Source organism: Trichechus manatus, unplaced genomic scaffold, assembly GCF_000243295.1.
Source record: "Trichechus manatus latirostris isolate Lorelei unplaced genomic scaffold, TriManLat1.0 scaffold00291, whole genome shotgun sequence".
Taxonomy (NCBI): domain Eukaryota; kingdom Metazoa; phylum Chordata; class Mammalia; order Sirenia; family Trichechidae; genus Trichechus; species Trichechus manatus.
This window is the reverse complement of record NW_004444227.1, coordinates 1514726-1532858: the sequence shown is the minus strand read 5'-3', so window position 1 is coordinate 1532858 and position 18133 is coordinate 1514726. Positions and strand designations below refer to the sequence as shown.

Sequence of the window (18133 nt, the reverse complement as noted above, 5' to 3'; positions counted from 1 at the left end):
AATACAAAATAAAAATAAGAAATACCACAAGTGGATGGCTTTAACAAACAGGAATTTATTCTCTCACAGTTTAGGAGGCTAGAAGTCCAAATTCAGGGTGCCAGCTCCGGAGGAAGGCTTTCTCTCTGTCAGCTCCAGGGGACGGTCCTTGTCATCAGTCTCCGCTGGTCTAGGAGCTTCTCAGCACATGGTTCCCAGGTTCAAAGGATGCGCTCCACTCCTGGCACTTCTTTCCTGATGGTATGAGGTATGTTTCCTCTCTGCTCTATTCTCTCTTTTACATCTCAAAAGTGATTGACTCAAGATACAACCTAATCCTGTAGATTGAGTCCTGCCTCATTAACATAACTGCCTCTAATCCTGCCTGATAAACATCACAGGGGCTAGTAGGATTTACAACACATAGGATAATCACATCAGATCACAAAATGGTGGACAACCACACAATACTGGGACTCACGGCCTATCCAAATTGACACACATTTTGTGGGGACACAATTCAATCCATAACTGTCACTTTGACCTAATTTAGAACCTTCAGTTCTAAATAATCTTTTCTTAAGTTTCAAAATTAAGTATAAGTTAGTAGTTTCCCTCATTATTTTCTCTTTCTTCTGCTAGATGAAATGGAGAGTAAGATCTTAGGTCGAGAATTTAAGAAAGGAGGACAAATATTGTATGAGACCACTATTACAAGAACTCAAGAAAAGGTTTACGCACAGAAAAAAACATTCTTTGATAGTTACGAGGGTGGGGAGGGAGGAGGAGGGGAAATCACTAACTAGGTAGTAGACAAGTGTCAACTATGGTGAAGGGAAAGACAACACACAATATAGGTGAAGTCAGCACAACCTGACCAAAGCAAAGGCATAGTTTCCCAGACATATCCAAACACTTTGAGGGACCCAGTTGCTGGGGATGGGGGACCATAGTCTCGGGGGACATTTAGGTCAATTGGTATAACATGCTTCACAAAGAAAATAAAGTTCTACATCCAAGAACAGAAGAAACAAAATGAATTTAACAAAGGGTCTGCTTCCAAACGTGCCAGGTGGTTGAGGTTCCTGAACACTTCTAAATTTTGCTGCTATGCCTTTTGTGATTTCTATTTAGAAAATATCATCTGTATCTTCCACCTGGTCAGGTTATTTCCAATATAGTCTGCATAAGCAATGACTCATGTAAATCCTTCCTTTTATCCTAATGTTATAAAATGCCTTCAGGAAAATCTCTAATGAAGCTGATGGCCTCTTAATTTCAACTTGTGTCAATTTTTCTTTCCCATAGAAAGCAGCTTGTAATTACTGTGTATTATTTTTAAGCAAGGTACAACAAAAAGCAACTGTTTCTTCCCAGAAGGCAGACAACATATCTGCAATAAGGAAAAGAACATTAACTCTCTGCTTTAAAGTCTTCTTTCCCCCTAGAAATCGCTTGCTGCATTCCAAGTAAAAGGACTAGCGTATACAAAGGCCTGGAGTCAAGAGAGAGGACGATCTCTTTAAGAAATCACATGGTGTTTCACACACGTGATGGAATAGCAGGAAATAAAGATGGAGAAGTAAGCAGGAACCAGGTTATGGAGAGCCTGGATGGCCTAGCTATGGAGTCTGGATTTTACCTATTTCTTAGCCCTTGAAGACTTTTTAAGAGAAGAGTAACATTTATTTATTTGCAACCCAGCTCACTCAAAAACTACACGAGGAAAAAAGGAAATGACATAAATTGATGTGTGTTTGAGAAAGATTACTCAGATGACATTAGTTTAAGTGTGCATTAGATTCAGGGGCCTGGAGACTGGAAAATCAGATGGGAGGCTTTTTCAATAACCTCACAAAAGAAGGCACAAGATGAGAGAGGTATTTAGGGGTAATTGCTTTAGCACTTGGTGACAGATTGAATGCGAGGGCTGAGGGAAAAAGATAAGTTGTGACTCCCAGGTTTCTGGCTGGGCCAAGTAGCTGGATGGTGGAAATCCAGGATGAAAAGTATCTTTAAGAAGGAAAGGAGGACAGGATAAGTTTTGAATGGCTGAGTTTGAAATGACTGTAAGATATTGTCATGGACTGAATTGTGTCCCCCCACAAAGTATGTATCAATTTGGCTAGGCCATGATTCCCAGTATTGTATGATTGTCCACCATTTTATCACCTGATGTAATTTTCCTATATGTTGTAAATCCTAATATCTGCCTGTGGTTAATGAGGGAAGATTAGATTATGTTAAAGAGAATTAGTTTCGAATGTAACACCCTTACTCAGGTCACATCCCTGATTCAGTGTAAAGGGAGTTTCCCTTGGGTATGGCCTCCATCACCTTTTATTTTACAAGAGAAAGGGAAGCGAGTAGACAGTTGGGGAACCTCATACCACCACGAAAGCAGTGCCAGGAGCAGAGTGTGTCCTTTGGACCTGGGTTTCCTGTGCAGAGAGGATACCAGTCCAGGGGAAGACTGATGACAAGGACCTTGCTCCAGAGCCAACAGAGATAGAAAATCTTCCCCTGGAGCTGGTGCCCTGAATTCGGACTTCTAGCCTACTAAACTGTGAGAGGATAATCTGTTTGTTAAAGCCATCCACCTGTGGTATTTCTGTTATAGCAGCACTAGATAATCAAGACTGATATCCTAATGAAGACCTGTCTAGCAGGCAGTTATATTACCAAGCCTGGAGTCTAGGGAAGCCATCCTGACTGGGGATAATCATCTGAAATTCCTCTTACATAAACAGAAGTTAAAAGCCATGGTGGATGAGATCACTACCAGGATACCAAAAACAAAACAAAACCCACTGAACAGAAGCTTTAAGATCGTCAACCCTTAAGGTATTTAAGGAAAAAAAGGCATGCAGAAGTCTGAAAATTCAAACAGAGAGGGGACTGGTCTACCTGGCTCAGCTACTTTAGTAAAAATCAGCATCTAGAACAATCAGGGTTTAAGAGTAAATCAGCATATACTCCATCTTCCCTCTCTCTACACTTTGGCCCACTCTCAAAACACATAAAACGCGTCCACTTTCCAGAGACTTTTCGTTCCAGCCTTCTCCTCTTTGCAAAGTTCTCTCCTATGGCCTATCACACCCCAATATGCTACGCACCCTTCAGGAGCTGCTGTAGTGAGGGCTTGGAAAGTCTTCCTGATGGTGCTCCCTTTATTATTCTCACATGTCACAGTTCCCTTTAAGGAAATTCGAAGGTGAGTCCCTGAGACAGCTGCATTTTCCTCATCCCGAGTCCTCCCAGACTTAGCGCACGAGTGTGTAGGAGGGAAGAAAGCAGGCCTCTTACTTTTTCTCACATGCTCCCAGTGAAATTCCCGTTTCCTCACCTTCCATAGCGTTCTCCTGTAAGCCTTAGCTACACTGCCTGGACTAAAACCACACGAGGAAACCCATTACTGGCACAGATGTTCTGCAGTTATCCAGCTTTATCGGTGAAACAACGTCAGCCAGGCACCACACAACAGACCCCACCCTTCCGGCCCAAGACCCCGCAAACCCTGCCCCTCGCTAATCCGTGCAGGGCGCACGCCCCATCCACGCCCCGCCCTCTGGAGCCGGGTAGCCGCGGGACCGCTCCGAGCGCACGCCCCGTCTATGCCCCGCCCCCTGCGCCGGGTGGAAGAAGAATCTCGCCGGGCCCACGCCGCGCCCGCGCTCCGCCCCCGACGCCTGATGGAGGCGGGGCCGCGCCGGGCGCACACCCCGCCCCGTTGCGAGCCACCTCGGTCGTCATTCCCACGCCCGACCAGAGCTAACGGACATGGCGAACCAGGTAGCGCGGTCCTTTCCGTGGGCCGGAGTGCGAGGAAGGGAGGGAGAGCGTGGGTGGAACCAAGCAGCTGGCCTCAAGGGTGACGCGGGGCTCGCTCTGGGAAGGGTTCCGACTGCCAGAGCTAAAACAAGGCCTCCAGCGAGGCGAGCGGCTCAGCGGGAAGGGAGGGAAGAAAGCTTTGTTTCGCTCCTCATTTTGCTGCTTCTGGAGCAGCTGGAGCGAGGTGGGGGTGGGGAGAATCGGAGATTTGGAGGGTGGGGGCAGTCGTGTGATGGCTTATGTATATTGAGCTCTTTGCGCAAAATTAATTTGTCTGCTAGTCATAGTAGCCAAAAGGTGGAAACAACCTAAATGCCCATTAACAGATGAATCCTGTTACCATAGAGTCCATTCCGACTCGTAGCTACTCTGTAAGACAGAGTACAGCTGCCTCGTGGTTTCCACGGAGCAGCTGGTGGATTTGAACGGCTGACCTTTTGGCTAGCAGTCAAAGGTCAGCAGTCGTAGCTCTTAATCGCATCACCACCAGGGCACCGACAGATGAATACATAAACGAAATGTAGTACATACATACAATGGAATACTAGTCAGCCAACAGGAGAAATGAAGTCTTGATACATGCTACCGTATGGGTGGAGCTTGAAGACATTATTCTGACGAAATAAGTCAATCACAAAAGGACAACTATTGTGTGACTTCACATAAAAACACAAGAAAAGGCAAATTTATAGAGGTCAGAGTTTATTAGTGGTTACCAGGGGTGGAAAGGAGGGGAAAAGAGGGTTAACGGTGTTAGAAAAATCATATTAAGGGTAGAGTCACACAGATAATTATTGTAATTATTGTCAGTAAGTTGTATACTTGTAAAAAGTTGAATTGGCAAAAGTTGTGTGATATAACACTGACAAAAAAAAAAAAGTTGCTCCTGAAGCTGCTTAGGTACAACCAAACACCTTATGGGGTTTGGTTCCTTGGTTTGGAGGTTTAAGGTCATGGTTTCATGGGACATCCCAGTTAATTGGCCTAATAATATGTCGGTGCTTCTTTTCTACCTCCTAGTTCGTTGTGTAGTGTCCGGGGTCTTAAGAGCTTGCAAGTGGCCATCCAAGGCACAGTAGGTCTCTATCACCTGGAGCAATAGAGGAATAGGAGGATATGGAATGTGTAGCTAATTGCTTCCATGAGCAGCTGCCTCCTTTGCCATGAGACCAGAAGAACTGGATGGTGCCCAGCTACCATTACTGAATATTTTGATCAAAGATTCCATAGAAGAATCCTGATCAAAAAGGAGAAAATGCAGAACAGAATTTCAGATCTCATGGACTCTGGACTTTCTGGAGCCATGGAGGTTGGATGAACCCCTGAAACTATTGCCCTGACAAAAATCTTTAAACCTTAAACCAAAAATATCCCCTGAAGTCATCTTAAAACCAAAAGTTGTTTAGCTTAATTAGTGAAAAAGGTCTGCCTTGAGCATTATGCTCTTTTAAGAGCTGTCTATATGGGATCAAACTGACAACAGCAGTGACTTAAAAGATAGGAACCTTAGGGGGCAGTGAGTTTATGTTAATGAGGGAGGAACAGCTCAGAAAAGATGCACAACTTTGAAGAATGTAATCAGTGTCACTAAATTGTACATGTAGAAACTCTTGAGTTTGTTATATGTTTTGCTGTGTATAGTCTCAATAACAATAAAATTTAGGGAAAAAAAAAAAACTGGAGTCTTGCTCTTAAGCGGCAAAGCTGCTGCAGAGCCCTGCACCTAGATTGTCTTGCATTTCATCATTATAATTCATAATTGAGCCTAAACTCGAGTACTGTGCCACCAAGGAGTGTATTTGGGGAAGACTCCTAGGTCCCTTTCCATAACATTTTTGAGCACTTGGGCACTAGAAGCGTTATATCCTCTTAATTCTCACATAACACCTCTTTGAGATATTATCCCCTTTTCTCAGACCAGAAACTGAGGCTTAGAGATTGGCTGTGCTCAGTGGTCACACCGGGGATGGACAGTGAGCTGGGATTCCCACCCATGTCTGTCCCTTTGCGACAGAAACTATTCCAGGTTCTTGCAATACCAGTTAGTCTATACAGAAGGGCAGAAATAGACCAAATTACATGAATAATCAAAAATTGCTGATTGTTTTAATGCTTTGCAAATTTCGGACATTTCCCAGAAAAGTTCATGACCTTAAATGTTGACATTTAACAGAAAAGGTAAATTTTAAAATGATCTTTCAGATTTCATAAATGAGCAGTTGTTTTTCCATATTACCAAGAGTCTTTTTTCAGAGAAGGTGGAAAATTATAATTCCTTTGGTATTTCAAACGTTGAAGTAAAGCAGTTGCCTGTGGATTTAAAGTGGGCTTTGTTTTGCTTAGAATTGTCTGAAAGGAAAAGGTTAAGCTCCTTCAGAAGATTTTTTTAAAGGAGGGGACATAAAACTTAGATTCTCTATGAATTATTCATTCTTGTTTCTTCAGAAGTAACTCTGGGTTTCATGACTTCATTGTTAGTATTCTGAATTTGACCTTTGGGGTTTTGTTTTGAGATTTATGGTATCTTGAGGTGAAAAAAAAGATGCTAATGCAGTGTCTGAATTCTTTGTACCATCAGATTCTTCCAGCCTCACCAATTTACACAGGTCTTTCTTTATACCTATATATACAGTAGTTCACCTCTCCTTTTCCTCCACTCTTTGTTTTGTTGCGCTAATAACTAGTAACTTATGTTTGCAAAGCTTCACTGTGCCAAGGACTGTATTAGGGGCTTCATATTCATTTTCATTTACTTTTTAAAATTCTCTTCTCTGTAGGTATTTTATCATCATTTGTAACTCTTCCTCATCTATCCTGTTTAAAAGTGATACTTTTCCCAACCCCTGCAACCCACTTTTTGCTTTCTGTAGCACTTTGTGCAAATATTTTTAATCACACTGTTTTGTAATTACTGACTTTCAAGTTTGTCATAACCTCAGTGGTTTATATTAGAACCTTTGATCTGTCAACACATTTCACAAGCATTATGTGAATTGATCCAAACCTTCCTCATTATGCTTGATTCTTTGGTTGTGGGGGAGTGTACTGATTAGAATGTCTAAAGCAGCACTGTCCTATAGATTTTTTTCTTTTTTTTATGTTTTCCTTATTTTTTAAAAAATTTTCATTGTGTTTTAGGTGAAATAAATGAGCCAATATAAATTTTAAATTTTCTAGTAGCCACATTTAAAAAAGTAAAAAGGAACAAGTGAAATTAATTTTAATAAAAAGCTTGCTTAATCCAGTATAGTGTTCAGCATTACTATTTCAACACGTAATCAATATTTTTTAAATATTATTAATGGAATATTTTTACCTTTTTTGGTACTAAGTCTTCAAAATCCAAGTATAAGTGTTTTGCACTTAAAACATATCTCAGTTCAGACTAGCCACTTTTCATGTGTTCAGTACCACATGTGGCTAGTCGCTACTGTTTTGGACAGCACAGTTATATGGTATAGATGTCGTTTTAAAACATTTTTCTATCCTGCTACTCCTTATCCCCATTCCCACCCTGCAGTTATTACACTAACCCAGTGACACATCATCTCGAACAGAAGAATTTCATAGGGTCCGTGTTAAGCATACAGATTCCTTGTACCTCATGCCAGACCTACTGAATCAGACTGTCTTGGAACCTGTATTCTTAACCTGCTCCTGCTTATGCATGGTAGAGGATCATTAAAAACTTTTTAACCAAAAGAGGCTTTTATATCTGACCATATGGTCATCTCAGTTTTTCTTTAAATGTGTGACATATATGAAATCTACAAACATGCAAACAGTTCTCCATCTCACTTAGGGGTACATGTTTCTTTGTGAATCTCTGATACATTTTCCAGGATTTGGATTCAGCAGTACTAAGTTGACTGCTAAGTACTTTATTATTATTTTAGGAGGATAAACAGCTTGCTGTCTCTCTTTTCGTATTAGGTTATCAAGTGCAAGGCTGCGGTAGCCTGGGAAGCTGGAAAGCCTCTCTCCATAGAGGAGATAGAGGTGGCACCCCCAAAGGCTCATGAAGTTCGAATTAAGGTAAAGACACATCTGAGGCACTGGAGAAGACGACTTACAATTAGGTCTCTGAATAGATTAGTAGATCTGAGGTCTGCAGAGGATAAATCCCAAAGGACAGTGTCAAGGAGAGGGTACTGAAAGTCATCTAACCTTGAAATCACAACAGACTCTTCTTTCTGTCATGTCTACAACATTATTCTCCTTTTTTTAGCTTTGAGCTTGGGCTGAGCAGCGCCATCCACATAGATCACTGGGTTACTGCAATGTATCTTCCGTAGCCTGGGTTTAAAGTGACTTTGTAAGATGCTCCCCTTTCTGCTGAGCCTATAAGTTAAAATATCTGTGACACATTAGAAACAAAAGAAGTGGCCCTTAATTTTGTTAGAAGGGACCTTAGATAACATTTGTGAATGGGATCCTGATTGACTGGAGCAACAAGCAAGTGAAATCTTGCTTAGAGAGCTGTAAAATGTACTGACCCTTGGCAGACAAGGCCAGAGTTCCAGGAGATTCATTATAGCCCCGGAGAGAGGCATATTGCACAAGGTACCCGGAAGGAAAGATCTTTGAAGCCTTGAAACTTATGATATGTACTTTGTGTTTTCAGCATTCTATTCTCTGCTTGTTTTGATGTGAAATTAATGCTGTAAAGTAGTCACCATTGAATAAAAATAACATTTTAGGAAAATAACCCTTTTTTGCTGTGGCTTTGGGTATACTTCCCCTCATCCCACCTCCAAACACACAGCACTCTCTCCTGCTCCCAAGGATCACATATCAGGTTGAGAAGCTCAGGACCAGATAACTGTTTAAAATCCTTTTCAACCTGTGCCCAGATCTGAAATCTTACAGTAGTTGTATTTTTTCCTTTAAGTTCAGAAATTAAACTGATTGTGATTTTACCACTGATGAGGGAATTGTTTGTCCTGGATGTACAAAGATGAGCTGTATGGGGTACACTGAGTTCAGCAGTCTTCCCTGAGAGACTGTTAACACATAGCACAAGAGTGTTACATTTTATGTAGGTATGTGGGTGGGAAGCAGAGCAGCATAAGTACAATACATTCCAAGACTTTTCATTTCTGTGCTTTTGGTGATTTGGAAAGATAAGAGAGCCTTCAAAACTGGAGAGATAAAGGGCTTATTTAAGTAGAAATTGTGTGTGGCTGCTAAAAAGGGAGTTGGTGCAACTGAAAGCTATGAGTTTTGACCCAGACCCAAGCAGACTAGCATATTTCAGAAATAATGAATAACTTTTTAGAAATCACATTTCCTAACAGTCGGAAGGCTGTCAGCAGTGGGATGGCTCCACCTGTTTCGCCCAAGGTGATGTTCCTCTCCACACCTGAAGGCACTGTGCCCCATAAAGTCAGCTTGTTTACCTTCTTTTGCTAACATGCACTGAAAAGGAAGGTGGATGTACCGTGTTTTATTGCATATAAAACACCATCGATGACAAGATGCACCATTACTTTTATGTACCACTAAAAAAGAATGCTACCAGTTATAGTTGTTAAGATGCCGTTGATTGTAAGCGCATGCTGATTTTAAAAAGGTTAAAATGTGAAAGAAATATATCTTAGAATCAGTGAAATATGGTACTAGAGTAACATGTCTTTCCTTTGACCTATACCTTACTCTGAATTGCATGCACACACACTTCCTCCAGTGCTGTTTATTTTAACATCCTGATAGGTTATTGCCACTGCAGTTTGCCACACCGATGCCTATACTCTGAGCGGGGCTGACCCAGAGGGGTGTTTTCCAGTGATCCTGGGACATGAAGGAGCTGGGATTGTGGAGAGCGTTGGTGAAGGAGTTACTAAGCTGAAAGCAGGTAAGGAGAGTATTTGAATCACTTACTTGGTGATTTTGGCTTAATTCTATAGGGAAATTTTTTTTTTTTAATACACCGCACACTATTTATTTATGAACAGGTTATCACCTAAGTGAGTTGTCAGGATTGGTTTTACTTTTCATCTGGGAAGCACAAATACTTGTTTTTGTCTCTGATTTTGTAGCTGCTGATTGTCTGCAGCCGTAAAAGGACATTTTCAAAGCCAGTTTTGCCCAATTAAGTCAGAACTTTTAGAGATGCATCAGTGCGTCAGTATTTTGACACATGTCCTCCTTGTTTTCTAGTTGGTATTGTAAGAGTTTTATTTAGATAAAGATTTGGAAACTTTATGTGTTTGCATGGTCAAGGAGTGTGTGAATGATGTTGTATAGATAAAGTTCTAAGGCTTGAAGTTGTTGACCTTGCAAAGCAGCGTAAGTTGACAGGAATGGAAATTTGCAAGGACTGGTGCTACCTATTCAGGATAATGTCTTTGCATTTGTTTCCTAGGTGATACTGTCATCCCACTTTACATCCCACAGTGTGGAGAATGCAAATTTTGCCTAAATCCTAAAACAAACCTTTGCCAGAAGATAAGGTTAGTATCATATTTTATTTTTAAAACAAGTGTTCATTTAGTAATTGTGTGGCAATTTACAAAGTGCTTTTTACATGAATTATTTCATTCCATCTTTATAGCAACTTCACTATCATTATTAGTATTCCCATTTTCATGAATGAGAAAAATAAGACTTAAAACTTAAGTGGTTTACCCAGTATCACCAGCTGTTAAGAGATAAAGCAGAGCTTCCTGAACCCAATCTCTTTCCGTAACATTAGACTAAATTTGCCAAAATGTAGAGCAAGGAGGAACATACTTGTGAGATTAAATGAAATCGTTTTATGAGCCATTTTATTATCCATTAAATCAAAGTAATAAAACTTACCTCATGAGGTTATTAGGAAATCTAGAAGAGATAATGCAACCCCTTGACGCAGAAGAGGTAGTTATTTTATTGTAGTAAGGTAGCAGCACTTAAATACTACTTTGAGGCAGCTTAAAATGTTTTTGTGTTTGTTTCTTTTTTAACAACTTACATATAATAAAGTACTTAAAGTGTACAAACCCTAAGTGTGAAGCTCAGTCAATTTTTATGTATGTACTCATCTGATGGTTATAACCATCACCTAGATTAAGATAGAGAGCCCTTCCAGCACCCCACAAAATCTCACATCCCTTCCGAGTAGATACCCTCCTGCTCAGAAGTAACCACTATTCTGATTTCTTTCACTATAAAACTTCATATAAATGGAATCCCGCACTGTGTGCTCTTTTGTCTGGTTTCTCCCTCTTTGTAATGTCTGTGAGTTGTATCCAACTTGCTGTGTACACCAGTAGTTCTTTTTTATTGCTGTGTCATAGTCCATTCTAAATACTACTATTTACCCATATTCCTGTTGATGGGTATTCAGGCTGCTCCCAGTTCAGGGCTATAGTTTTTAATGTTGCTGTGAACATTCTTATACGTATCCTTTGGTGGCTATACACACTACTTTCTCTTGGGTATTTTCCTAGCATGGAATTGCTGAGTTACAGGATATGTATATGCATGTCTCCAGTATGATCGTAGCACTTTTCACTCCCACCAGCAGACTGGGAGATCCAGTGGTCCTTGCATTCGTTTTCTAATGCCATTGACAAAATTAGATTATTTTTGGAAGACAAGATTCTGTTTATTTTATAATATAAATCCAGTTACCTTTGGTAAAGCTAGAATCAAAAGCAATCTAGTCACCTTCTTCCCCCCAAGAAACTCCTCTGCAATAGCAGTGATTTCTCACACTGATGAGGGCCAAACAGAGTTAAATTGCTCTCGTAAAGATAAAACAGTTTGTCATCTTGTTGTTCTTTGCTTCTGGTCATGTTTTATTTTTTTCTCAAAGCAACTGTTATGGACATACTATCAGGAGGGACTAGTCCCTGGAGAAGGACATCATGCTTGGTAAAGTAGAGGGTCAGCAAAAAAAAGGAAGACCCTTGAGATGGATTGACACAGTGGCTGCAACAATGGGCTGATGCGTAACAATGATTGTGAGGCTGGGACAGGACCAGGCAGTGTTTCATTTTGTTGTACATAGGGATGCTATGAGTTGGAACCAACTCGACAGCACCTAACAACGGCATACTTTTTTTTTCATTCCAAAGGATTTGCCAATGAGTGTATATCAAATTATAATGTTTATTTTTATTAGAAATAACAAACATTTACTGAACACTCTCTGTGACAGGCATAATGCTAATGCTTTACATAACATCTCATTTGATTTTTATAGTAATCTAGGAGGAAGATACTATTGTTCCTTCCCATTTTCTAGTGAGGAAACTAAGTCAACAAAAGGCTAATTAACTTGCCCAAGATCACACAGGATTTAAACCCAAGTGGGTCCAACTTTAGGGCCCATACTCCCAAGCAAGACATTGTATCATCTGTTTAGAATGTAAAAAGTAATTTTGGTTACAATTTATTGTATTGCTGGGTTGTTTTGCTTCATTGATGTGATCAATTATGTAGGCAAAGTGAAGAGAAAAGATAAATCTTTGAAGATTGTTACAGTTTTTGGAAAAGGCGTCCTGATAAGCTAGCCAGTTTGACCTTTTGTCTTAATCTGTTGACCTGTATAATTGTTTGTAATCTCTACTTGTGGGGATGCTGGTTTTGGCTTTATCCTTTATGAAGTTATAATTGCTCATAGAGTTTTATGATGGAAGTTTAAAATAATTTCATCAGATCCCTAAGTGTATACCTGCTAAAATGACGTATATTCTGACAAAAAGATCCAGAAGGCTGTTGAGTGTTGGAAAAGATGGATCAGATTGTAAATCTCTTATAAGGCATTGCTGAAAGTAGCTAAGTTATTAGTTGAATCCCTTAGAAATTTGACTTTTGGTCTTAGCACACTTTTCTAAATATTTACTGGTCATTATTTTTAAAACCATTTCCTTTCTCCTATGAGTTTTAAGCACAATAGTGGAAACAATGGACTCAAACATACCAACAATCATGAAAATGGCGCAGGACTGGGCGTCGTTTTGTTCTGTTATCCATCAGGTTCCCATGAGTTAGAACGAGCTCGAAGGCAGCTAACAACAACAACAACATGAGTTTTAGAAACCTGATCCTACCCTGCCTGTTTCCTCTTTTCTTTGCTTTAGAGTTACTCAAGGGAAAGGATTAATGCCAGACGGGACTAGCAGATTTACTTGCAAAGGAAAGACCATTTTACATTACATGGGAACGAGCACTTTCTCTGAATACACAGTTGTAGCCGATATCTCTGTTGCTAAAGTCGATCCTTTAGCACCCCTGGATAAAGTCTGCCTGCTGGGTTGTGGCATTTCAACCGGTTATGGTGCTGCCGTAAACACTGCCAAGGTAAGAGGTTGGCCTAGGTTTTAGCCTTCGTCTTCTAATTTGATTCATTCAACAAAACTTTATTGGAATAATGAAATTGGTCTAATCTGTAAGAAACCTAGTGATTTCCTTGACTTTTCTGGAACGCGTATCTTATGGACTGTGTTTACTATTAGGTGGAGCCTGGTTCTACTTGTGCCGTCTTTGGCCTGGGCGGAGTTGGATTGGCAGCTATCATGGGCTGTAAGGTGGCTGGTGCCTCCCGGATCATTGGTGTTGACATCAATAAAGATAAATTTGCAAGGGCCAAAGAGTTTGGAGCATCTGAGTGTATTAATCCACAGGACTTCAGTAAGCCCATCCAGGAGGTGCTTGTTGAGATGACGGATGGAGGGGTGGACTACTCCTTTGAGTGCATTGGTAATGTGAAAGTCATGGTAAGTGCTTGGCTTCGTTCCCTTCTTTTTGGTACTGCTTTTTTTTTTAAATATCATTCCCCTAATTAAGATTAAACAATGTTTTGTTTTTGTAAAGGAAGAGTCTAATTCTATTCTAATGTAAGATTGAGAAAAGTAATTTTGAATTATATATGGGAAGTGATAGAATGGATCAGGGAAAAATGAGAAAAAAATGTTTCTTTACCTTTCTACGACTGTTCTAAATCTTAGAGTGTGTGTCATGAAATGGAAAGGCAGAATGATGCAGTAGTGAAGAGCATGGGCTTTGAAGTTAGAGTCATTCACTTCCTGACTCAGTGACTGTTAGCAAGGAACTTCTCTAGACCTCAGTTTCCTCATCTGTAAAATGGGGACCGAATAGTACCTACTTGACACAAAGTAAACACTCAGTAAATGTAGCTAATACTATCTACTCCACCTCCTGCCTGCTGCTTTTCCTATTGAAGTTGTTAGAATTTTGGGCTAAGATTTACTTTTAAAAATATAAAGCAAATAAAAGCTTTGAATCCTTTCAATTTGTGTTACTATTAAGCCAAGTTAATTTTTTTTAAATACCTGTTAAAAATATCATTGTTTAATAAAATTAAACTTACTAAACATTCAGTTTGGTCAGTTTTTTTTTTTTTTTTTTTTGCCATTTTTTAAAGGCTCTGTGCCACTGCCCCCTGCCCCCTGCCCCCGCCCCTGGAAGTTTCTGGGGAAGCCGACATTCTTAGCAAAATGCACTGACTTCTGTGATTTGGTCCTGTCTCCGTGCCTGCAGAGAGCAGCGCTGGAAGCGTGCCACAAAGGCTGGGGCGTCAGTGTGGTGGTTGGAGTAGCTGCTTCAGGTGAAGAAATCTCTACTCGTCCATTCCAGCTGGTAACAGGCCGCACATGGAAAGGCACTGCCTTTGGAGGTAATTGAATGTATGAGATGGTGACATTTTCTGTTTCGTTGTTTTCATCAGCAGCATTTTAATCCCAGGCTAGTTTTGTTACATGAACAAGAATTTTCATGGTCTACATTTTCATTATCGCTAAGTTACTAACCAAAAGGTGGGTGGTTCAAACTCACCAATGGAAGAAAGATGTGACAGTCTGTAAAGATTACAGCCTTGGAAACCCTATGAGGCAGTTCTGCTCTGTCCTACAGGGTCGCTATGAGTTGGAATCGACTCAACAGCAACAGTTTTGGCTTTCTGGTTTTTAACCTTGTCCCCATAAGTTGTTGCATGAAGATTATTTTAATGAAGGGTTTCAGAGTCACTCAGTATTTACCTGTCGGGGTGAGGAGGTACTCGACACATGGTTAGTTGTGTACACACATTTTAAAAAATAACATTCTGTTAATAAGGAAATAATTTGGAGTAGGGCAGGGGTGCGAAGTTGGTTGCAGGGTAAGCAAACAATAGCGTCAGCCACACTGTATTTTATGTTGTGGAGCTGAGTAGGTTATTGGCATTTTTACTCATTTTTTTCAGAGAGGGAAAAAGTAATCATAGTATGTGACCACTCCTTTGTCTGGATTTTCAGTGTTAACCAATACTGAGTCTTTAACTGAAAATATTAAATTAGACAAAACCTTTTATCAAAGCTGAAAAGCTGCTGGATGGGTAGTTTTTCCTTGTGTGATCCTGAAAAGTGCTTCGTTGTTTGGGATTACTTAACTACCAGTAGAATATTGGGGGACAGTTATCACCTTTTTCATGGTTGCTTACCTAGGGAAGGAAAAAACATGTTTGTATATTCCAACTATTGTGAATGAATGAAATCTAAAACTTTTATAGGCTTTTTAAAAAAATATTTCTATTTTCCCATCCTTTTAGGAAAAACTAAATCACATGAGTTTTGAATGATCTGTATTAAACAAGGTATCTTTTAATATTCCCTACCTCATTTTCTGGTTTTTTTTCTGCTCGTTTTTGTTTTTTTTTTTTAAGGTTTAGAAGATTAGGAAAGTATGCTAAAATGACGGGTATACCCAAAGTTTTCCTTCTTTTTATTATAGCATTTGCCGTAGAAAATTTCAAGCTGACAACTACATCTTTCCAAAGCCCTTGATGTTTGCCACAACTGAGTGTCTTAGGACAGACTCTTTAAGCCACACATGCTACTTTGGGCCATCAACTCGGGGCCCATAGCAATGTGTGAAAGGGCAGTCTGAGCCTGGGTGGCTGCAGCCCTGGGGTCTGGGTAGAAACCTCCAACTGAAGCTCATCTGAGCACATGCCAGTTAGGAAATAAGTGAGAACATTGGGATCCCTTGGGTGTTGCTAAAACATGACCCAGAGATGTAACTAGAAATTTTGGTTTAGAAAATAGTGGTGGCCATAGTCAACTCAGTTACTGGGAGATTTAAAGGAAAAAGAAAAAATCCCCACAATAACAGAAAATAATTGATGGAAGACATAAGAAGGGAGATTTGGAAAAGGCTCAAAAGGTATTAGGAATATGGTATAAGACATCTTTGGATTAAAAGGTGGGAAGGCTTTGTTGATTTATTGCTTCTTTCAGTACAGGTGGGAAATTGAAGCATCTGATTTTGTTCACAATTGTGTCATGTCACTAAAGATTTCCTACTTTTTTCTCAGTTTCATGGTTTTCTATTCTGAGATGGCATCACAGTTTCATTGTTGAATTTAAGACCAAGGAAATAAAGTCATTTTTTTTTTTTTCTTCCTTGAATTTCATGATTATAGATATCTTTGCTGCTGTGGACCTTAATAAGCTTGTTCTAAGAGTTCCAGCATTCTATCCTGGGTAGTCTAAAAGCCTTGATTGCCCAAAACATGAGTGAGATTTCAGTAAATTTTAATAGGGGTACCAAAAAAAAATGGAAAATACTTAAAAGCCACTTATTTTTTTAACTAAAGATGTGTGTTAAATTCTTATTCCCCATGCTAGTTTTGGAGATTTTCCATTCCTTTTTAACTGGTCAAAAAAAAATCATTCTGTTAAATATCTTTGAGTTACCTAAAGAAAACTAAGTTATAAGCATACTGTAGAGATTTGTTAAATAATTTAATGAATAGACATATGATTTTTTTTAGGATGGAAGAGTGTAGAAAGCGTCCCAAAGCTGGTGTCTGAATATATGTCTAAAAAGATAAAAGTTGATGAATTTGTGACTCACAGTCTATCCTTTGACCAAATCAATGATGCCTTTGAACTGATGCATGCAGGAAAGAGGTAAGCTTCCTCTTTAGCTTTGTTTTATAGAATGTAATAATGATTTGGGGTTTATGAGGGAGGGGGATCAAAAATAATACAATTTCAGTGGCCTTAAAAAAGATAGCATTCGTAACCAATTTTTATTGCTTCCTTCTCTTACAGCGTTCGAACAGTTGTAAAGATTTAAATTCAAAAGAGAAAGTATGTCCATCCTTGTACCTAAGTCTTGAGGTCTGATGGCAGCAGCCAGACAGGCAGGGAGAAGCTCTTCCAAGTTCACAACCTCTTAGACCTTCAGTAACCTACTCTAGAGAATAATGTTTTCTGTGTGATTCCTAAATCTCTGTAATCAACAGCAAGGCTAATACAATCATAAATCTGTTTTCTGGGCTCTCCTTCATACAAGTAATTGCTAGCTCATTAAAGAATATTTTAGCTTAATAAAAGCAATTTTTGCATTTGTGTGGAAGTTGTCATCTCTGTTGTATGCTGCCATTCATTCTCCTGGTGCTTCTCTCAGCTATCTGCATTCTGAGAAGGAAAAGTGGAGAAAGCAGGGCCATCATGACATTCTAAGCCTTGTCTGCTGCCATCCTTGATAACTTCCACTTTTAAGAATCTCAGGCCCATTTACTAAAGGACAAATTTCCCTAGCCATCAGTGGAAAGTTAATCAGAACCCAAGTCTGCTTCTATGAGATTATATTCTTGAGGGCAGGTACCATGCCTTGTTCAAATGTGTACTCCCAATTACTGGGGGGAGGGAAGCACTCTTGAGATAGTAGACACTTGTTATTTTTGGTGCTGGGAAAGATGGCATTGAATGTGGGTGAAGTACACACAGTTTGACCAAGCTAAATGATGTCACCAAGAAGTACATAGAAGAAAAGGACATTTTTAGTAAAGGATATGACAGATGCAGTTTTGCAACAACAACCAAACAATGTGTGTAGGGTTACACAAATATGTATATAGGCATATATGTGTATAGGTATCAATATGTGGCTACATATGTATGCACAAAAAGATGTATCTATAGGCAACTTTACATACAGGTATGTGTGTATGCATGTATATATATCCATATATGTAATAAACCACATAGGGGACATAGTTAACGGATATTTCTTAGACATAACCAAATACCTCACAAGATTGATTTTCTGTTTTTGACGGCTTAGGAACAGTTTTGGGGGACAACGCAGTTAATTGGCATAATATAGTTCATAAAGTATGTTCTGTCTTCCAATGTGGTGAGTAGTATTTGGGGTCTTAAGACCTTGTGAGCGGCCATCTAAGATACAACTATTGGCCTCTGCTTATCCTCAACAAAAGAGAAGGAAACCAAAGACTCAGAGAAGAAAATAGTCTACAGGACTAATAATAGTCTTCAAGAACCATGGCCTCATGTACACTGAGACCACAACAAGATAGTGCCCAGCTACC

The 18133-nt window shown here is 39.7% G+C and overlaps 1 protein-coding gene across 1 annotated transcript; it reads left to right on the top strand.

The window, feature by feature from the left end:
* Positions 1-3735: 3735 nt before the first annotated feature.
* LOC101351658 (alcohol dehydrogenase class-3) lies at positions 3736-17141 on the top strand. Its single transcript, XM_004390244.2, has 9 exons — positions 3736-3771; positions 7744-7845; positions 9523-9664; positions 10175-10262; positions 12879-13098; positions 13254-13514; positions 14299-14434; positions 16568-16706; positions 16851-17141. The coding sequence occupies exons 1-9, from the start codon at positions 3760-3762 to the stop codon at positions 16873-16875; spliced, it is 1125 nt and encodes a 374-aa protein (XP_004390301.1). The 5' UTR covers positions 3736-3759; the 3' UTR covers positions 16876-17141.
* Positions 17142-18133: the final 992 nt, after the last annotated feature.

Coding starts and splice junctions, on each gene's coding strand:
- LOC101351658 (XM_004390244.2), top strand. Junction 7,846..9,522: donor CTCATGAAGTTCGAATTAAG/GTAAAGACACAT, acceptor ACATCCTGATAG/GTTATTGCCACTGCAGTTTG. Junction 10,263..12,878: donor AACCTTTGCCAGAAGATAAG/GTTAGTATCATA, acceptor TCTTTGCTTTAG/AGTTACTCAAGGGAAAGGAT.